Source organism: Pseudochaenichthys georgianus, chromosome 4, assembly GCF_902827115.2.
Source record: "Pseudochaenichthys georgianus chromosome 4, fPseGeo1.2, whole genome shotgun sequence".
Lineage (NCBI taxonomy): Eukaryota > Metazoa > Chordata > Actinopteri > Perciformes > Channichthyidae > Pseudochaenichthys > Pseudochaenichthys georgianus.
This window is the reverse complement of record NC_047506.1, coordinates 25,853,999-25,876,406: the sequence shown is the minus strand read 5'-3', so window position 1 is coordinate 25,876,406 and position 22,408 is coordinate 25,853,999. Positions and strand designations below refer to the sequence as shown.

The 22,408-nt window shown below is 44.4% G+C and overlaps 1 protein-coding gene across 1 annotated transcript; it reads left to right on the top strand.

Annotated features, from left to right (window-relative positions):
* Positions 1 to 4,316: 4,316 nt before the first annotated feature.
* On the top strand, positions 4,317 to 21,783 carry LOC117445081 (sterile alpha motif domain-containing protein 9-like). The gene is made up of 4 exons (XM_071202938.1): positions 4,317 to 4,627; positions 16,403 to 17,138; positions 17,249 to 17,525; positions 19,406 to 21,783. The coding sequence occupies exons 2-4, from the start codon at positions 16,413 to 16,415 to the stop codon at positions 20,830 to 20,832; spliced, it is 2,430 nt and encodes an 809-aa protein (XP_071059039.1). The 5' UTR covers positions 4,317 to 4,627; positions 16,403 to 16,412; the 3' UTR covers positions 20,833 to 21,783.
* Positions 21,784 to 22,408: the final 625 nt, after the last annotated feature.

Below are 22,408 nucleotides of genomic sequence, written 5' to 3'. Positions count from 1 at the left end.
TCCAGCACGACAGACTTAAGTGTTTGAAGACACACATCCTCCTGAGTGTGTGTCCGAATCTGTGTCAGGCGTTGGCTGCTGACATTTAAATAGTCTGCCTGCTGAATGGCCGCCGTGTCACCCTGCTCCTGCTGCATGCTGCAGACCATTTCACGTTGGTACAGTGTGTCTGTTCTCTGTGGCGGGGTGGTGGCTCTGCTGAGCGTGTCACTTATGTACATCTCAGGGCCTGGCTTGTATACCACCGCAAGGCAGGAGTTCTGAAGTGTGAGGAGCAATGCTCTGAAGGCGCTTTGGCGCACTGAGGAGGGGCTTGGTGAAGATGGACACCAGCGGGCGGTGGTCGGTCTCTGCAGTCACATCACTCCTCCCATATAGATAGTAGTGGAAGCGTTGGCAGGCGAATACAATACTCAGGCACTCCTTTTCAATCTGTGCGTAATTTTGCTGTGTTTGGGTCAATGCCCGGGAGGCGAATGCGACAGGCTGTCCCCCTTGAAGCAAGCAGCAGCCCAGACCCGCCTGACTGGAGTCGCTCTGTACGGTGACTGGCTTGCGGACGTCATAGTACCTTAGGACTGGCACCGCCGTGACCAGTGCCTTGATTTCCTTCATGGCGGCATCATGTTTAGGAAGCCAGTGCCACATCACATCCTTGTCCAGCAGTCTCCTCAGCGGCTCACATACCGCTGACAAGCGTGGCATGAATCTGGACAGATAGTTCACAAATCTGACACACCGCTGGACCCCTTTTGCATCTGTGGGGTTTGGCATGTCCAGAACCGCCCTGACTTTTTCAGGGTCAGCCTTGAGGCCCTCCGCGGACAGTATGTGGCCGTGGAAGCGGACCTCCTTCACTTGGAACTGCAGCTTTTTCAGGCCCAGTCTCAGTTTTACTTCCCTGCATCTGTCCATCAGAGCGATGAGGTTTGTGTCATGGTCGCGATTGGCCTCATCCTCTGTGTCCCCACAGCCGACTATAAGGATGTCATCGGCTATGGGCTCAATCCCTGTCAAGCCGGCCAGCAGCTCATGCTGCTTCCTTTGATACAGCTCCGGGGCAACTGACACACCGAAAGGGAGTTTCAGCCAGCGTTTCCTACCCCACGGTGTCCAGAATGTTGTCATCAGGCTGCTTTCTTCATCCAAGCGGCACTGCAGGAATGCATCACGTGCATCCACCAGGGTGAATATACGTGCCTTTGGCAGCTTATACAACACGTCATCTAAAGTGGGCATAAGGTAGTGGGACCGTTTCAGAGCACGGTTGAGAGCCTTCGGGTCAATACATAGTCTCAATTTGTCTGGCTTTTTCACTATGACTAGATTGCTAATCCAGTCCGTGGGTTGAGTGACTGTGGTCAAGTGTCCCTCCTCTTCATATCGATCAAGCTGAGCCTTAACAGCTGCCTTGAGGGCCACTGGAACATTCCTGGGAGCACACTGCACCGGTGCCACAGTGCTGTCCAGCTCAAAGTGAATATCACCGGGCAGAGACTCAACAGGGCTGGTGAACACGTCGTGGTAGGTGCTGACCAGACACTCCTTGGTCAGGTCTCCCTTCCTGCAGTGCTCCACCTTATTCAGCTCCTCAGGAATGGTGAAGCGTATCAGACCAAGTCTCTCACATGTCTCACCCGAAAGCAAGGGCCTCTGGCCAGTATGCACAATCTCAAAGTCCAGTCTGTGCGTCTTACCCCTAATGACGCATTGTGTGCTGTACACACCTAATGAGCTCATCCACTCACTGTTGTATAGTTTTAATCTGGTGAGACTCTTCAGAAGAGGCGTTCTAGGCGCCAGTGTCGTCTTGTCCTTGATGCTCATCACATTGCAAGTGGCTCCAGAGTCGAGCTGGCACCTCTGAACCCCACTTTGCAGTGGCAGGTTGACAAACCACTTTTTACCTCGAGTGTTCACAGCCCCCACGCTCTCCGCTGTGTACACGTCTCTCTCATCGCTGTCCTCCAGTTCCCCTGGCAACGGGTCATCCACAGCATTCAACTGACGTGCCTGCTGGCCTCTTTTCATGCATACTTTTGCAAAAATGGTTAGCAGTGCCACACGAGCGGCACGATTTACCAAAAGCAGGGCACAGGTCCCGCCCACGCTTGTGCCGTGTGCCACAGTACTTGCATTCGCCAGCGTCTCTCATGCTCTGTGGTTGTGCAGATGTGTTGGTGGACTCGGATGGCCTGCTGCCAGACCTCCGTCCATATCGCTGTCCTTGTGTGGCATTAATGCTGTCCCCAGGTCCAAAGCTGCCCAGTGACATGGTTTTTAACTTGCTGTCCATGACCTCGGCTGCACGGCAAATTTTAATGGCCTCGTCCAATTTAAGGTCCTTTTCCCTTAGTAAGCGACGTCTAGCACCCTCGTCAGTTATCCCGAGAACAAGCCTGTCCCTTATGAGTTCATCTTTTATAGCTCCATATTCACAAGAGGCAGCCTTTTCCCTCAGCCTGGTAGAAAACGCATCCAAGAGCTCTCCATCCTCTTGTTTAAGGTTGCCAAAAACGTACCTCTCAAAGATTACGTTCTTTGCGGGTGTGAAGTATTGCTCCAGTGCCACCAGTATAGCACCCGCATCTTTTTGTTGGTCCGCGGTGAGTCCCAGGTTGTGTTTGTAAACATGTCGGCAGTCGTTCCCCATTAGCCTCCTGAGCGCAGCTGCTTGTACCGGCTTTACTTTCTCGCTGAGCCCGGTCGCAAGCAGATAATCCTCAAATTCTGCTCGAAAGCTCACCCAGTTGCCGTGGATGTCCCCCGCCATCTTCATAGGCTCCGGAGGTGGGATGCTGGATGCCATTGTTCCAACGTGACGCTAATGCTAACAGGCTAACTGAAACTGCTAAACCTCACCAAAACAAATAAACGCACTCTGTCTCAGCGACGGACAGTAGCATGCAATCCACAGCTGGGTCCTATTTGAGCTTCTGACACCATGTTTGTAGATGTATGTGCATTAATGAATAAGGCAACTCAGGCTGTGTCTCAACGCCGTGTATTCACATTAAGCAGGAAATCATACAACTGAGGTATATTCACGTGAGCCAGATATATCTATAACACAGGCACAATACGTCCACAGGGTGGAGCTGCAACCTAGCCTAAACCACCCTGTAACAGAGGTCTGCAGGCAGACCCCTCTCAAAAAATCCCGACGACACCACTGCTTACCAGACACTTCAGCTTGTATTGTTTTTTTCTTTTAATGAGTTTGATTTAATCTGTGGCAGTCATGTTCTCAGTTTTAATGCAGTAATGCTTTCTATGCCTGATGAATCTTTCTATTCTATAAAATAAAGGACATTAAAAGCAGGCGTAGGCAAGTTTTTTTTTTTCTGAACTTGAAACCTGCTTTAAAAGGAAGTGATGTCACAACATTCAGGCAAAAGAGTTGGGCTGAAGTCGAATAGTCCATTTAGCTTAGGAACCTTCCTAAAGGAGTGAAATGACCCGGAAGTCCCTCAGTGGCAGCCATGATAAGTGCCGTTCGAATTCTCTAGAATGATGAGAATGATAGGAAAGGAGGTTTCAAACTTCCTTTATAACCTCCTTTAGCGTAGGAACCACTGGACCTCCCTTACCGAAAGGAGAGGAGAAAATGCTGCCCCACAATGCCTTGCAGCCGCAGCATTTGCCGTCACTCAACAGTCGGCCGTTCACGGAAACAACCGATTATGACCGAGAAATTATATCATGAAAGTTACGGTGCTTATTAAGCATTTTAAAACGTATGTGGTAAGTTGCCAAAGTGCTTTGTTTTGAACGTTCATCAGTATTATAATCAAAAAGAGAAATATGAACGTTAGTTTTTACTGAAATTATCAAATAAAGTCAACATTTCACAGTCTTTACTGAGCTGTGTGGAGTTTGTTCAACTTTTAAAAGATGTTTGAATGGTGATGTACACAGTGATAGATGTTAAGGACTAACGTTTATAATAAATACATTTGTATTGATGTTAAGATCTTTAGTTCATACAATCATACGTATTGGGATCATTGGTATTAATCTGGACCGGAGGGAGAGGGTGACGAGCATAAGTTTCACTTTCCTTTTTTATTTCAATTCCAACTTTGGTCATGAAGAATATGTTTCTCTGTTGTCCACGTTCATAAAGCAAAGCAGCAGCATCAGAGCACGGAGCAGAGTCTCTAGATGAGTTCACAGTAGTCCCTCGTTCTTATTAAACATCCATGTTGTAGTCCGCTGTATAGAAAACTGTGGTTTCCATAGTTTCCCCACAGCATCAGACGCACACAATGACGTCCGCTGGCGCATCATAAATACGTCGGATAGTGAAAGTGCATTCGGATTCTCTAAAGTACCGCAGTCTCTTCTCCTAAGTCCTTTTTTAATTCTCCTGTCCACTATCCCTTAACCCCGTGACGTTTCACTCAGAGGTCAAGGAATAGACGATAGGGTTAGAATTTAGGAGCTGATCTTTGGACTATTCGACTGCAGCCTTGGACTTTTACTGCGTAGTGATTCATTTCACTGGTATTTCCAGGAAACAGAAGACGTGCTGCATTTCTGTTCAGAATTACATGAAACCTCTTATGTTCCGGGAAAGAAGGCAGCAAACATCTGGTCAGATGAGCCGTTAAAAGGACCTTAAAAGGTGAGAAAAATCACTGGCTGCACAAATGTACGTTTTGCGAGAGGGCTTTTTGTTTGTAAAATGTACCCGATAAGTTCTTCTGAATCAACAAAGTTGTATTATAATTAGATGTTTCAGCTAATGTTGTAAGCATTTATATATAATATCAGCATTGCCTGCTTGATATAAGTTCTCTGTCAAAAGCGTTTGGAACCACACCCTGTCGTAAGGAATGGTTGCTGGCCAACAAGAACAATGGACATTTTTGTCAACTCAGCCGTCTCTCGCATTTGCTTGGTCAAATGAGCAGCGCTTCATTTTTGAGTGCGTGATTAATAGCGTCTTTACGGTAATCGCCGAGAAGTGGCGCTGACGGTAGTACAAGTGCTTATGCTATATTTGATGAGGGATAAAATGATGTTTAGCCATAAGTTCTTAATAAAATGTGTACTGTTGGGCTGAAGTCGAATAGTCCATTTAGCTTAGGAACCTTCCTAAAGGAGTGAAATGACCCGGAAGTCCCTCAGTGGCAGCCATGATAAGTGCCGTTCGAATTCTCTAGAATGATGAGAATGATAGGAAAAGAGGTTTCAAACTTCCTTTATAACCTCCTTTAGTTTAGGAACCACTGGACCTCCCTAACCGACAGGAGAAGCGAAAATGCTGCCCCACAATGCCTTGCAGCCGCAGCATTTGCCGTCACTCAACAGTCGGCCGTTCACGGAAACAACCGATTATGACCGAGAAATGATATCATGAAAGTTACGGTGCTTATTAAGCATTTTAAAACATAGGTGGTAAGTTGCCAAAGTGCTTTGTTTTGAACGTGCATCAGTATTATAATCAAAAAGAGAAATATGAACGTTAGTTTTCACTGAAATTATCAAATAAAGTCAACATTTCAGTCTTTACTGAGCTGTGTGGGGTTTGTTCAACTTTTAAAAGATGTTTGAATGGTGATATACACAGTGATAGATGATAAGGACTAACGTTTATAATAAATACATTTGTATTGATTTTAAGATCTTTAATTCATACAATCATACGTATTGGGATCATTTGTATTAATGTGGACCGGAGGGAGAGGGTGACGAGCATAAGTTTCACTTTCCTTTTTTATTTCAATTCCAACTTTGGTCATGAAGAATATGTTTCTCTGTTGTCCACGTTCATAAAGCATAAAGCAACAGCATCAGAGCACGGTGCAGAGTCTCTTTTGAATTCTCCTATCCACTATCCCTTAACCCCGTGACGTTTCACTCAGAGGTCAAGGAATAGACGATAGGGTTAGAACTTAGGAGCTGATTTTTAAACTATCCGACTGCAGCCTTAATAAGAACGACGGACTCATCTAGAGACTCTGCACCGTGCTCTGATGCTGCTGCTTTGCTTTATGAACGTGGACAACAGAGAAACATATTCTTCATGACCAAAGTTGGAATTTAAATAAAAAAGGAAAGTGAAACTTATGCTCGTCACCCTCTCCCTCCGGTCCACATTATACCAATGATCCCAATACGTATGATTGTATGAACTAAAGATCTTAAAATCAATACAGATGTATTTATTATAAACGTTAGTCCTTAACATCTATCACTGTGTATATCACCATTCAAACATCTTTTAAAAGTTGAACAAACCCCACACAGCTCAGTGAAATGTTGACTTTATTTGATAATTTCAGTAAAAACTAACGTTCATATTTCGCTTTTTGATTATAATACTGATGAACGTTCAAAACAAAGCACTTTGGCAACTTACCACCTATGTTTTAAAATGCTTAATAAGCACCGTAACTTTCATGATATAATTTCTCGGTCATAATCGGTTGTTTCCGTGAACGGCCGACTGTTGAGTGACGGCAAATGCTGCGGCTGCAAGGCATTGTGGGGCAGCATTTTCGCTTCTCCTGTCAGTTAGGGAGGTCCAGTGGTTCCTAAGCTAAAGGAGGTTATAAAGGAAGTTTGAAACCTCCTTTCCTATCATTCTCATCATTCTAGATAATTCGAACGGCACTTATCATGGCTGCCACTGAGGGACTTCCGGGTCATTTCACTCCTTTAGGAAGGTTCCTAAGCTAAATGGACTATTCGACTTCAGCCCTGGACTCAGTACATGTTAGACTACTACCACAAATACAATCAAGTACTTTTACTGTGTACTATTTGAGTAATACTCTGTCAAACTCCCCTCCAGAGTACAATAATGCATGTTTTCTGCCCTTTTTGATGAGAGATAATCATTTTTTGCAATGAGTTCTTAATAAAATGGTTATGCTGAATTCTGTACTACTTGGACTACTACCACAAGTACAATCAAGTACTTTTACTGTGTACTTTTTGAGTAATCCTTTGTCAAACTCCCCTCCAGAGTACAATAATGCATGTTTTCTGCCATATTTGATGAGCGATAAAATGATTTTGTGCAATAAGTTCTTCATGTAATTGGTACTGTTGGATTCAGTACTACTTGGACTACTACCAAAAGTACAATCAAGTACTTTTACTGTGTACTGTTTGAGTAATCCCCTGTCAAACTCCCCTCGAGTACAATAATGCATGGTTTCTGCCATCTTTGATGAGAGATAAAATGATTTTGTGCAATAAGTTCTTCATGAAATTGGTACTGTTGGATTCAGTACTACTTGGACTACTACCAAAAGTACAATCAAGTACTTTTTGAGTAATACTCGTTTAAACTCCTGTCCTGAGTACAATAATGCGTGTTTTCTGCCATCTTTGATGAGCGATAAAATGATTTTGTGCAATAAGTTCTTCATGTAATTGGTACTCTTGGATTCAGTACTACTTGGACTACTACCAAAAGTACAATAAAGTACTTTTACTGTGTACTTTTTGAGTAATCCCCTGTCAAACTCCCCTCCAGAGTACTGCGGTCAACTCAGCCGTCTCTCAAATTTGCTTGGTCAAATGAGCAGTTCTTCATTTTTGACTGCGTGATTTATAGCGCCTTTACGGTAATCGCTGAGAAGCGGCACTAACGCAAGAGTAAAAGAATGCATGTTCTCATTCATAACACTCCGTTCGATGTCTCACTATGGGATGCGCCTCATCGCGGAGCAAACAGAAGCATCAATCTCATTACGCCAATCCTGATTGGCTGGTGATCTTGACGTCAACGTCAGGGGAAATCACCCCCTATAAGTAGCCTGCGCTACGACGCTTCAGAGCACATCTCTAATAGTAGCCGGGCTAGCTTAACAGTCCACAGACTGAACCAAAAGCTAATTTCGGTCGACGGTCGTTAGCCGGCTACCCTATTCTGCCTCGCAGAAGAGTATGGTACTAACACACCAGTTAGTATTATAGTCAACCTCGCCGTTCTTCCTCTGGAGTTAAGGTAAGGTTTTGACTTTCAAGTTAGCAACACATCCGTTGCTAGCTTGTGTTTTTTCCCTCACTGCAGACACCACGGTAGCGAGGACGCTTTTTTCTTTTCTCTTCTCACGGAGGAGAAAAGGATTACAAGAATATTACCACACCAGGTAATATCCTTTGAGAAAAAAGACCCACACTGTCCTTTTTTCCCCGGATTAAAGACAGATTGGTAACACTTTTTTCTCGACGTACCTGTTACGAGTGGGCCCTCTCCACGCCTCGCGGCGAACGAGATGGACGCCTCTCTCCCTCACACCAGAGGAGTCAGGAACTCGGAGGCTCGGCGCTGCGGCTGCGGGTTGAAAGTGTCAGGCACAGACTCACACCAGATCTGTTCGTCCTGCCTCGGGCTGGAACATGCCCAGGAGGCCATTGACAACCCCGGCTCGTGCGGGCATTGTGCCCGCTTCACTATGAAGAGCCTCCGCCGAAGGTTAGCACAACAAGCTAGCCTGTCGGGACGGGACTCCCTCATGTCCACTGATTTGCCAGCTGGCAATCAAGACACGGGGCGTCCGCCGCAGAGATGGAGCCCCTCACTGGGTCGGTCTGGGGCTCATCGACAGCGGCACCCGCAGAACCGGAATCCCGCGCCATATCAGGCCGAGACCCGGTGGCGGCAAGAGAAGCGGGAACGGGGCCCCACGCTTTACCAAGCTGGGGCTCCCGGCTGGACCTCACCATGGTTTCACCCGCGGAAGATGTCCTAGAGTTAGACTACATGGAGGACAAAGAGGATACCTCTGAGTTCCTCCTGTCTGACTCGGATGAGCAGGAAGACGACATCTTCATGTCATCGGCTCAGGCTGCAAAGCCGGGAGCGATGGCTGCTCTCCCGGGCGATAGCACACCAGCTTCGCCCTATCTACGCATGGACCTGCAGGCCGTGTGTCAGCGCGCCGCGTCCAGGCTAGACATCCCGTGGCCCGAAATGGCCAAGGAGACCTCCAGGTCCCGTTACGAGGGGAAACTTTTTTCCCAAACAACGAGGACGAAGAAGCAACTCCTTCCGGTCTTCCCGGAGATGTTGGATGAGGTGTCGGTCTCATGGAGAGACCGGCCCTTTAGCAACAAGGCCCCAATCCAGGGTGCCTCCTCCCTTGACTGTGACGGTATGGAGAGGCTCGGCCTGCTCCGCATACCGCCTATGGAACCGCTGGTGGCAGCCCACCTCCTACCGAGGATGGGCCCGCCACCAAGCAGGAACCCCACGCTGCCAGCAAAAACGGACCGATTCCAGTCGACCATGACTGAACGGGCCTACAGAGCCGCAGCATTGTCCGCCAGGGCTCTGAACGTTTCCTCGATGCTAACCGCGTACCAAGCGGAGCTCTGTGAGGATATGTCGAGCAATCCTGGACCGGCCCTCCACCTCTGTCTCCGTCGAAGGGTCCAGCCGCTGCCTTCGCAACAGCAGCCCTTCGCCCAAGCTGCACCGAACTCTGCTAGGTTTAAAGTACCAGCAGAGGTCGCAGCCCGCCCCGAGTCCCCAGCCCAGGCAGGAGATGAGGGCGAGTTGGCCTAGAAAATCTCCGGTTTCGGCTGCAGCCCAGGCGCAGCCAACCCAGAATTTCGGCCAGCAGTCGAGGAAGAAGAAGCGAGCGGCCTGACAGCCCCTCCTTCTCCCCTCTGTGACAGAGCTGGAAGTTCTTTCCCCGGCTCTAAATGTGTCCCCGCCGCCTCGAGAAATGCCTCAACGTCATCCTCAAGTCCGCATAAAACACATGTCACATCTTTCTTGTTTGAATAAACCATTTTCCGCTGACGCATCCAGGCTTCGGCCAAGGGTGCAGCTCAAAAAAATGAAAAGAAAGACAATAAACAGTCCGTTAACTATAAATCCCCTTCTGAGAGCAGCTACGGCATCTCTCAAAAGGCGGATTATTGACGGGTCCGTGAAGCCACCGCCACGCGCATGCGCAGTGCCGGTTGGGGCTTTAAGGGCACTACCATCATGCGCAGTGCCGGCTGGGGTCGTGAAGACTCCACCGTCACGCGCATGCACAGTGCCGGCTAGAGCTGTAAAGGACAGCCCGCCAATCCTTCCCCTTTTGAGAGCAGCTACGGCACCTCTCAAAAGGCGGATTATTGACGGGTCCGTGAAGCCACCGCCATGCGCAGTGGGGCTTTAAGGACGGCACACGCAGGCGCAGTGCCGACTGGAGTTGTGAAGGCACCACCGTCACACGCATGCGCAGTGCCGGCTGGAGCTGTAAGGGCACCTCCATCACGCGCATGCGCAGTGCCGGCCGGAGCCGGAAGCGTGACATCTCAGCTGGCTCTAAGGAGCATACAGCAGGAGATACTCACGACATCTGCCTGGGCTTCTCAAAACAGTTATACTTTATCTGTTTTCACAAACCCAGAGAGAGTCAACCCATATTCTGGAGAGAGAGGTTCTCTCTCTCTCTCCTAGAAAGAAGGGTTTTATCTATAATGCCCACCGAGCGGAGTAAGATTACGGGGAAAAATGTCCTCGTAAAGCAACCACTCAACATGGGCCTCATAAGAAAACTAAACCCCGCGCGCCACGGCGTGCGGAGAGTTTTGGTTATTATGTAATGCGTAGTGCCACTACACCCGACTTTTCTAGTGTGGGACGCGCCTACGGGTGCTGTCCTTTCACGGAAGGTGGTCACCACGGACGCAGGTCAGACCGGCTGATAGGGGATTTACGAAGGTCGCCTGGTGAGAGGTCCCTAGAGCAGAGACCTCCAGCGGGCACACGTAAACTACCCGGAGCTTTTAGCGGTGTTCCCCACCCAAAAACGCTTCCTGCCTTCTCTCAGAGGACACCATGTCCTCGTGAGGACAGACAACACGATATCGTGTATGAACCGCCAGGGGAGGTTGCGTTGTCTCCAGTCACACACACTGGCACACAAACTGATCCCTTGGAGCGGCAGACGTCTCCTCTCTCTGAGAGCGACACAGGTACCGGGAGTTATGCACCTAGGGACAGAATTACTGTCCAGAGGTGCACCACTCCATGCAGACTGGACTCCTCATCCAAGGATCGGGAGTCCGCTGTGGGTGCGTTACGGCAGAGCCGCGTTAAGTCTGTTCGCAAAAGGAGAAAATGCTCAATGACAGCTGTTCTCTTTAATGCACGATTTAAACGCACTGTTAGGCGGGGACACACTCGTACACGATCGACCTCCGGGTCCTCTGTACGCGTTCCCACCCCTGGCTCTGTTACCCCCAACTCTGGCCAGAGTGAAGGAGCAACGCTACACACTTACTCTGATGTTTCCGCCCTAGCCCGCAATGTACGGGCTGGCGGAGATATATCAGCTGTTGTGCGGGCAGTCATGGCAGCCCCCACCACGCAGGGACAGATTGTCTCAGGCGGGGGGGGGCGATCCTTTACCCACGCCCAGAGCGCGGGGCACTATGGGCCTGACCCGTGAGTGGTACAATCTGAATACAGTGGGACTCCCTCAGAAGGTGATAAACACTATTCAGAGTGTGAGAGCTTCCTCCACCAGGTCTCTTTACGACTGTAATGCGGCTTTCACACCAGCGCTTTTCAGTTTCTAGCTCCGAGCGGGAGCTTTTCTGGTTCAGCTCCGGTTTCCCTTTTCAGCTCCCGCTCTGTTCACACCGCCCACTGGCGCCCCAGAGCTGCCCCTGCTGCGTCATGACGTCACCGTTTACATCGCTGATTTGCTCCCCAAAGGCAGCCATTACGGCGCTCACAACAACAACAACAACTGCGTCGGGTCGATGATCGTGTTGCTTTTAATCACACGAAGCCAGAATAAATTGAATAACGACTTCTCCAACCTTATACTTTGCTCCAGAGTGCCGTGGTTCATTGTTTATTAATGTGTTTCTGCAGCATTTACCGACCGCTGCAGTATTGGCTGCTCTTCCACGGGAGTTTATTCTCCCGTTAGCTCCCGGTTAGCTCACACTGCAGCGGCCGCTCTAAAGTATTCACTGTTCGACTCACACAAGCAGCTGATGCATATCCCCAGTTCCCCTTAGCCTAAGATAATGTGTGTCTGTTTGGTATCACAACGCTGTTATGAAAGTTTCTCTGGTATAAAACGGGTGATGTTAGCATAGCAACCGAAGCTAAACTGACTACTTGCATCCGATAGCTGCAATAATACAAAACAACACGTCTGCCTCTCTCCACAATGATCGATAACAGTGAACGGATGGTCAAAGTAAGGTACAAATAAACAGAATCACACGAAGCCTGGTTAGTTTCCTCCGCAGCTGGTTTCCTCCGGGGAGCAGCAGCAGTTGTGTCCAGTCCGGGCTTTACACACATATATGGACAGATCAAAAGAGCTTCGTGTCCTGGGCTAAACCTCACAAGGGTAAGCCTGTTACTAAGCAACGGCTATCCCACTGGATCGTGGAGGCGATTGCTTTGGCCTATACGAGTCAGAATCTGCAAGCACCTTCGGGTCTGCGGGCTCACTCGACTCGGGGCCTGGCTACATCCTGGGCTTTGTTCAAGGGTGTTTCCATCCAAGACATCTGTGCAGCGGCAAGCTGGTCTTCGCCGCTCACTTTTGTCCGCTTTTACAGGCTAGACGTCTCCGCTCCAAGCGTGGCCCGAGCAGTGCTGGGCACCTTGTTGAGTCGGGACTCCACCTGTTAAATTCTGGTTGATCAGTGATCTTCGAGATAAGCTCGTCTGGCAATACGGGAGCTACAATATCCCATAGTGAGACATCGAACGGAGTGTTATGAATGAGAACTATAGGTTACTTACGTAACCCCAGTCTCAGAGTAACATGAAGTGAGATGTCTCACCAGACGGCCCTCCTTGCTATGGTGAAGCGAGAAGAGGTGCTTATTTTGAATGACGCATGCGTCGTGGCGCAGGCTACTTATAGGGGGTGATTTCCCCTGACGTTGACGTCAAGATCACCAGCCAATCAGGATTGGCGTAATGAGATTGATGCTTCTGTTTGCTCCGCGATGAGGCGCATCCCATAGTGAGACATCTCACTTCATGTTACTCTGGGGTCTGGGGTTACGTAAGTAACCTATAGTTTTTTCTGCTTGATGCGATACAAATTATTTTTACCATGAGTTCTTAAAAAAACTAACACTGTTTGACTCAGTACAATAAAATGAAGTACTTTTACTGTCTTTTTTCTGGGTAATACTCTCAAATTCCCCTCCTGAGAACAAAATCATGCAACATCCACATTCATCCAACAGTACCAATTTCATTAAGAACTTATTGCACGAAATTATTTTATCGCTCATCAAAGATTGCAGAAAACATGCATTATTGTACTCAGGACAGGAGTTTAAACGAGTATTACTCAAAAAGTACACAGTAAAAGTACTTGATTGTACTTGTGCTACTAGTCCAAGTAGTACTGAATCCAACAGTACCAATTACATGAAGAACTTATTGCACGAAATCATTTTATCGCTCATCAAAGATTGCAGAAAACATGCATTATTGTACTCTGGAGGGGAGTTTGACAAAGGATTACTCAAAAGATACACAGTAAAAGTACTTGATTGTACTTTTGGTAGTAGTCCAAGTAGTACTGAATCCAAGAGTACCAATTTCATTAAGAACTTATTGCACGAAATCATTTTATCGCTCATCAAAGATGGCAGAAAACATGCATTATTGTACTCTGGAGGGGAGTTTGACAGGGGATTACTCAAAAAGTACACAGTAAAAGTACTTGATTGTATTTTTGGTAGTAGTCCAAGTAGTACTGAATCCAAGAGTACCAATTACATGAATAACTTATTGCACAAAATCATTTTATCTCTCATCAAAGATGGCAGAAAACATGCATTATTGTACTCTGGAGGGGAGTTTGACAAAGGATTACTCAAAAAGTACACAGTAAAAGTACTTTATTGTACTTTTGGTAGTAGTCCAAGTAGTACTGAATCCAACAGTACCAATTACATGAAGAACTTATTGCACAAAATCATTTTATCTCAAATCAAAGATGGCAGAAAACATGCATTATTGTACTCTGGAACTGCGGTCAACTCAGCCATCTCTCGCATTTGCTTGGTCAAATGAGCAGCGCTTCATTTTTAAGTGCGCGATTAATAGCGTCTATACGGTAATCGCCGAGAAGCGGCGCTGACGGTCGTGTTTATGCCAATTTGATCAATCAATCAATGATATTTGATGAGTGATACAATTATTTTTAGCCATAAGTTCTTAATAAAATCGGTTATGTTGAATTCTGTACTACGTGGACTACTACCACAAGTACAATCAAGTACTTTTACCTTGTACTTTTTGAGTAATCCCCTGTCAAACTCTCCTCCAGCGTACAATAATGCATGTTTTCTGCCATCTTTGATGAGAGATAAAATAATTTCTTGCAATAAGTTCTTAATAAAATTGGTAATGTTGGATTCAGTACTACTTGGACTACTACCAAAAGTACAATCAAGTACTTTTACTGATTTTTTTTTTTTACTAAAGATGGTAGAAAACATGCATTATTGTACTCAGGGGTGGAGTTTGACAAAGGATTACTCAAAAAGTACATGTGCATTTTATGTCAGTTTCAGCTCATGGAAGATAGTGCATTCTAGGAACTGGAGGGACTCCACACCCAAAAAAAATTAAAAGATTCAAAAGTGTTTTGTCATGTGTACATAACTACATAAAGAAAAACATTTCTAAAGCAATAACCCTCTACAACTCGTCATCCCTGTTACTTCCCATTGTAAAGCGTCCTTGGGTTTCGTGAAAGGCGCTATATAAATTGAAATTATTATTATTATTATTATTATTATTACCCCTGGCCAGCAGATAACTCCCAGCACCATACATTGTTTGATCCGTCTGCTACATTGTACTTACATAGTACATGCAGTGCATACTTTTGAGAATTTCAAATGTATTCTTGTCTGTTCTATAGTGTGCATTTAGATGTAGATACTCTTATTTTACAGTGAATATGGATATTTTTGCTTTAAAGGTCACATGTCATGGTCCTTTCTACTGATCATAATACCATTGTTGAGGGATATTACAATAGGAAAATACTGTGCAATTTTCCAAACTCACATTGTTTCGCATACAGCATCTCTGTAAACTACGTGTATTCACTCTCTCCACTAAACGGCTCGTTGGAGCTCTTGCCCCCCTCCCTGTGAGCCCAGTGTGCTCCGATTGACCAATCCACAGACTTCCTCACACACACACGCAGCTCAGCTGATGTCTCCTCCGGGCTGCTGCTGATAACAGACAGTTGCGATCGCGGCGAAATTCTCTCTGCAGACCCATTCTCACAGCGTTTATCAACCTTTTTCTTCTCAATATCAAGCCACACTTATTGTTTTTACTTCGGCTGAGACTGTGTGTGTGCTCGGGGTGATTCACAACGTCCGATTATTTCACGTTGTGAATCGCGCTGAGCTCCGTGGAGGTGTGATTTCCTTGTTTAGCGATACACAGCCAAACACAGCCAAACTCACCCTGAGCACACACACAGTCTCAGCCGAAGTAAAAACAATAAGTGTGGCTTGATATTGAGAAGAAAAAGGTTGATAAACGCTGTGAGAATGGGTCTGCAGAGAGAATTTCGCCGCGATCCCAACTGTCTGTTATCAGCAGCAGCCCGGAGGAGACATCAGCTGACCTGCGTGTGTGTGTGAGGAAGTCCGTGGATTGGTCAATTTGGACCAATCAGCGGGGGCTTAACGTAACGGCTCTGCGGACTTAACGTAACGGCTCCACGGATTGGTCCATTTCGTTCCGGTTACAACATGACATCATGATGTCCCCGGAAGAATCAAATGGATGGTGACGTTTCACCAACGAGGCGTTTTGGGGAGTTCTTCTCTGTGTTAGAGTTTTACTCGCTACAGGGTGTACTTTGAGGGTTTTGACTCTGCACACCGTTTACATGCATAAAAACCTTCATAACACACAAGGGGACGGGTAATAACCGGAAAAGCATGACATGTCACCTTTAAGAGAAAAAGAGAGTTATGAGTGCTTAAGCGGTATTAACGTGTGATTGGTTGGTCAATAGTTTAACAATATTAAAAGATATATAAGTTACCAGCTGCACAGATATGCTGCAGCACAGACACACAGGAGTCCCGGAAATCAACCGGGTCTCGTCGTTTGGTAAGCATGTGTCGGTGTGTGCAATTTGTTAATTTGAGTTGTACATTTTAGTGAAATCTTTTTTATTAAAAGCATCAACATTTTTTTGACAACTTTTGAACTTCTGATTTTTGAATATTCCTAAAACTGATTTAAAATCATCATCATGTATCAGTAGAACTCATAGTTATCAGGTACACATAGAATCATGATTTCTATAAAGAAATGTTTTAAATATGCATCTTTGTTATGTTGTTATAGCATTCATTTCTCTTAGGTATCTCTTCGTTAATTATTTGAATCTTTTACTACCATTTTTAGGTGAACCAAAATGACAACAAGACCCTCACCTCGACTCCTTGAAAAATGGACAGAGCAAGACGTCCACCTGTGGCTGATGACAGAGGTCAAAGTTCATGAGACTCTTGCAGACACATTCTTTGAAGAGGAGGTCTCGGGATCAAGTTTGGATGTCTTTGGAAAGACAGACATATTGGACTTGGGAATAAAACATGGTCCTGCTGTCAAGATCACATCTTATCTAGAAAGTCTCAAAAAAGGATCACGACCTGAGTCACAGTTCCCAGCGTATGTGGAAAATTGGACTAAGCAGCAAGTGACCCAGTGGTTACTACAGCATGTGAAGGTATATGACAAATATGCAGAAATGCTTCGAGAGGAAGATGTGACTGGAGATTGCCTGGTTTGCTTCAAGAAGCAGGATTTTCTGGACTTGAAAGTTAAAAGTGGTCCTGCTGTAAAGATTCTGGCAGAACTACACAAATTGAACAACAAACCAGAACCGCAAATGCAACCTATCTCTGACATCACAGATCTTACAGAAAAACCAAACTCCACTCAACCTGAACTGAGTCTACCTCAGGCCATAACAACCAATCAACCAGAATCACAAAACAAAATTGAATCAGAAACCGACAATGTGGCTGAAGATCAATCTGAAAATATTCAGCAGCAATTCAATAAAGCTTCAGAGAAGGACGGAATTCAGCAGACAAACCAAAAAGACTTGGGGGAAAGGAGAAAAGAAATGATTGGGGTAAAGTGTTTTGCAGTTTTATAATTCATAGTATATTAAATGTTTTCACTAATATATGCTCTAATTACATTTCTAAATGTACACTTAATATCTACTTTTTCTTCCTGCAGACCACAGTCCAAGAAGACAAACAAAACATCACTTTGGAAATAAAGAAAATTCTAGACGACCTTTCCAAAGATGGCCTGAAAGAATTTCATTTCTACGAATTCACTAAATCCACAAATAAATCGATTCCTAGAGGTAAACTAGAGGGAAAGGACACTAAGGACACTGCCAAGATAATGACTGACCACTATGGAAACGATGAGGCTGTACAAGTCACAAGACACATTCTACTCAACATCAATCAGCGCCCACTTGCTTGTGATCTGGAGAAGAAAACTGGTAAGACAACCAATGTAAAAAAGGTTTTCAAATAGTGAAGTAGCTTGACCTTTGGATAACTTCTTGGAGTTAGTTTCTTGCTGATTTTCATTATTTTGTGATGATTTAAATCCTATGTAATACTACCTAGCACATACTGACTCACATATTACTACATTCTACAAATCCCAAAAACAGTGAACCAATACTGAGTTACCTTTGTATTAAAAGGCTGATATACTAGTTGTGTCAGGGTTTGGCAGGAAGTTGGATCCAAGGGCAGTCAAAAATGAAATGGCAGATAGATTAACGAAAGCGATCTTATTTTGACAAAAAAGCTGATAAACAAATGTACAAACCGTGGAGCACGACGATTACCCACTCTCTTGCACTTGGTGACATGCTCCTTCATTAAAATGAACACATACACTGTCATGCTTTCACAAAAAGTCACTAGAGCACAAATTCAGATCAATCCATGGCTGAAAAAATGTCATCCTTCTTGATTAATTTTGTAAGAAACACTGTAGTGGAAATTAATTTCCACTACACACTTAATCACCTTCTGGTAAGAAAAGAACAAATACAAGCTTAAACCAAAGTCATCATATTTCCAGCTGGAAAGGACAGAGGTCCTGCACTAGTAGATAGTACCAGGATCTGACCCCGTTACACAGAAAAGCAATGTCATTTATACAGATGAGACACAGGAAGGAAGGCAATCCACATTACAGTCCTAAGTTGGGTGGGGGGGCAGACAGAAGGAGAAGCGCAGCATGTTAACTAGAAAATGCATTTCCTGCAAGAAAATGCGTGCGAATGCTGTAAACTGTGAACATTTATGGCTGAATTTAGTTGAAAATGCAGAAAACAGCTGAATATGTTATTAGCTGAATGGTAGCTGCTTTTAGCTACAAAAATGCAGAAAAAGCTTAATATTTAAAAGAAAAGGTTTAAAAAAGGTATAAACAACAACATGTATAGCCTTGATGTCCTGAAAAAGCTGAATAATGTAATAGTTGAATAGTTTCTGCAGCTGAAAATAGGCTGAAGAGTTAAATATCAGATGTAAGTAGTAGTGAATGAATTTGTATTAAGATGAGAAATAAAGTAAAAAGGCTTGGGAAAGCAGCAGAATACTTGAACTGCAAACTTTGAACTAACTGATGGTGAATTATCTGTCGCCATGCCAACGGCATTTGATGACATCCCATAATACGCTTAGATGTGTTGATGGCTGCATCGTTACCAAACCTGTGAAGTTTTGGGCCGTTTTGAAGCATTTTCACTGAAGTTATGAGAAAACCGTATTTCATGGTGAGCATTGTTATTCCATGGCAACGGCATTTGAAGAAATCTCCAAAACTTTCCCGTAGATGTCTTCACGGCTCGACTGTTAGCACACACATGTGAAGTTTTGAGCACTTTTTTGAACATTTTCATAGGAGTTATACATTACATTAGGAGTTTACCTAAACAGCATTCGCACTAATAAAGATTCGAAGTACTATAGTGGAATGCTGTAAACAGCATTCGCACTAATTACAAGCCCCAACATCCATATGAATCGCCTGACAATAGTCAGGGCGACACCCTTCTGTCTGACAACATTTTGTAGCCAGGAAACCTACATACATATTGAATCACTGTAAATTCCCATCATAATTTTCCAGTGACTACATTTTTTAAATGACTGACGCTTTCTATAACATTTAACTAGTTACTGTATGAGTAAATTGTTTTAGGATTTACATTTTTTGAGAAAAAGCCAAGAGTATTCAGAGGCGGACTAACACATTGTTTGCTTTTTTCATAGGATTTGATAACAATGAAAATGCTTGGTTTTGTAGACGTGTTTTGTTTCTATATTGAATAACAGATGTATTATACTGTTCATACAGGTCAACTGAAGCAGCAGAGCCATCTTTCAAAATCCCTTTTGAAGAAAGAAGCTAACCAGGGGGAGAAACTGAAGAATTTGTTAACTTGTGGTGGTAACTCACTAGACCAATATGACAGATTTGTTGTTGTTGTGAACAAGAGCAGTCCAGAACAAGTGCAGTATCTCCAGTTTCTGACTAAGCTGAAACTATTTTGTGTGCTAGACTTTGACCCCAACTCTGTTGCTCCTGGGGGACTCTGTCATTCCTACAGAGAGTCAAGGTTAGCCAATCTGCATACTCCATCACAATATCAAGGAAAGACTGACTCAGTGATAAAGGACCTTAACCTCTGCAAGCAGACAAGCTGGATCTTCTGCAATGGCAGACATGACCTTGACAGCGACTTGAACAAGGAGTTAGACTATAAGAACTGGCTGAGGAAATCTTGCAGAGACGTAGAACAGTTGGTATCATTCATCTGCAACCACGAAGTTTTTCACCATGGAAGAAGTCTCATCATATTTCTCCTACTTTCACCTGTGGTCACTGAGAAAGACCCAATCGTTGACATCTACAAATCATTCATAAAACACATCAAGGAGGAAAGCATCATCAATATTTGTGAATCTCAGAGCACTTACCAGAAATGGAGGGAGCTGATACAGGAAAAGTGTGATTTCGACATTGAAGGTCTATCAATAAATGAACTAACCTTAAGTGAAATCAATGGTACTATAATGGCACTGGGGCCATTCAATCAGTCATCTGGAAGGTTACTTCCCTCTTCTGGTTCCAGTGCCATTGCCTTGAAACAAAAGGATGAAGATTTCATTACTGCTCTGGATATTTTGTGTCTGAATCAGTGTGAAAATACCTATGATGAAAACAGTGAAGAGTTCCAAGATTTTAGAAAGAACGTTGAGGAGGAATTCTTCAGAGGAGGCAAAGTAAAATGGTGGAACCTTTACTTCTGTGACAAAAACAAAGATAAGCCATTTATCAAGCGGGACAAGTATGACAATGTGAAGAAGATGATCAGGTCTAACTTGAGAAATCCAAAGGACATGTGTGTTCTGCTCAATCTGTTTCACCAACCAGGCTGTGGAGGTACCACCTTAGCAATGCATGTGATGTGGGATCTCCGTCATGAGTTAAGATGCGCTGTGCTGAAAGACAACACAGTGCCAAAGACAGAAGTAGCCACTCAAGTCAAAAGACTCATGAAACTTGAAAGTGAGAAACCATCTCCAGTATTGCTGTTAGTGGATGATTCAACAGGAACCGAAAATCCTAACGACCTTGTGAGCTGCATACGTAAAGAAGTTAGTTTGAACATTAATGTGGATGACGAAACAAACTGTAAAGTCATTATCCTTAACTGTGTTCGTTCCCATAGCCCAAAAGAGCAATTCAGAAAGCACAATCCAACAGAAAGTCACATATAACGTCTTCATTGACACAAGAAGAGCAGAAGGACTTTGAAAAGAAACTCAAAGAGCTCAAAGAAACTCATGAAAAACCTGAAAGCTTTTACAGCTTCATGATCATGAAAAGTAATTTTGATAAGAAATATATTGATGGCATTGCTCATAACACACTGGAGAACTTTGATTTCAGACAAAAGGAGGCCCGAATGTTTGCCTTCTTAGCATTACTGAATACCTATGTTGCAGAATCCGAAATATCTCTCTCTCTTGCTGAAGAATTTTTGGGAATGAAAATGATACATTGGAGAGAGGACAGTGTACTGGACAGAATGAAGCCATATTCCAACTTTCTCATTGTACACAAGGTTGAAGACTGGGGAGGATATAAAGGAATCCGAATCCTTCATCCGGCCATTGCATCTGCCTGTCTGGAAGAGTTAGAGAGAAGCTTCTCTTTAAAAGTGAGTGATATCACTATGGAGGTTCTTCACTGTGATCTCTTCTTCAGTGTTGGAGTTGCCAAACACAGATTCTCAATTCAACAAATGGTAATTGAAAGGCAGCGCAGCAAAGATGAGAGAGGACTATTTTCATCTCTCATAGACAAAGTCCACAGTCAGGAAGGAAGGCAAACTGTCCAAGAAATATTTGTGAAAGCATCATCCAGGTTTGAAAAAAGTGCATCTATTCCTCAGGCCCTGGCAAGATATTTGTACATCAACGAATCTGACTTCCCAGAGGCTCTGAAATGGGCAGAAAAGGCCAAGAACATCAAAGAAAACCCATACACATTCGACACAATTGGGCAGATTCACAAAAAACAATTAAAATCTAACAACAACAGAGAAAAGCAGGAAACATCACACAATCCAGAAGACTTAAACACAAACATAAAAATAGCGCAGAATGCCATCAGAGCATTTCAAAGCGCTCAAAAGCTGGCAAACACAGAGGATGACCCTGAGGATAAAGCTGATGCTGATGGTCGGATGACTTTCCCAGAAAGTCATAAGTGACGGCTATTGTGGGTGTGCTGGAAATTGCCTTCATAATCTTTGAGATATTGTGCAGATTGCCGTTCTTTGAGGAAAGAGATCCAATGAAGAAGAACTACTTCCAGAGTTACCTGCAAAAACGAATCCAATCACCAGCGTGCATAAGGATGACAATGACATCAACAACAGATATGTGGAGATCATCAAAGAACATGAGCAGTTTCTCCTTTGAAAACTGAAGTTAAAGAGACATTTGATCTTCTTGACTGTTACTACACATATATTAAAGCAAACAATTCCGAATTTGATTCAAAGAATCGTTGGACCGTCAGTGGGTTTTTTAAAGACTTTGTAAATCTTTTTTGCACAGCAACTGATGAAATGCGAAAAGAACGACCAATCAATCCTAATCTCAATTTGAAAATAGATATTGAAGAACGAAGATTGATTCTTGAAGGGAAACATGCAGATACATTCACAGGGATTCTTCAGCATTTGGACAAGACTGCCGAAGAGATTGAGAAGATCACAGCATGCTATGCATTCTTGCAACAAAAACAGCAGTTTTTCAATAAAGAACAACAGACAAAGGAAACTAT

Coding starts and splice junctions, on each gene's coding strand:
- LOC117445081 (XM_071202938.1), top strand. CDS start 16,413: ATGACAACAAGACCCTCACCTCGACTCCTTGAAAAATGGACAGAGCAA. Junction 17,139..17,248: donor GGAGAAAAGAAATGATTGGG/GTAAAGTGTTTT, acceptor TTCTTCCTGCAG/ACCACAGTCCAAGAAGACAA. Junction 17,526..19,405: donor TGATCTGGAGAAGAAAACTG/GTAAGACAACCA, acceptor CTGTTCATACAG/GTCAACTGAAGCAGCAGAGC.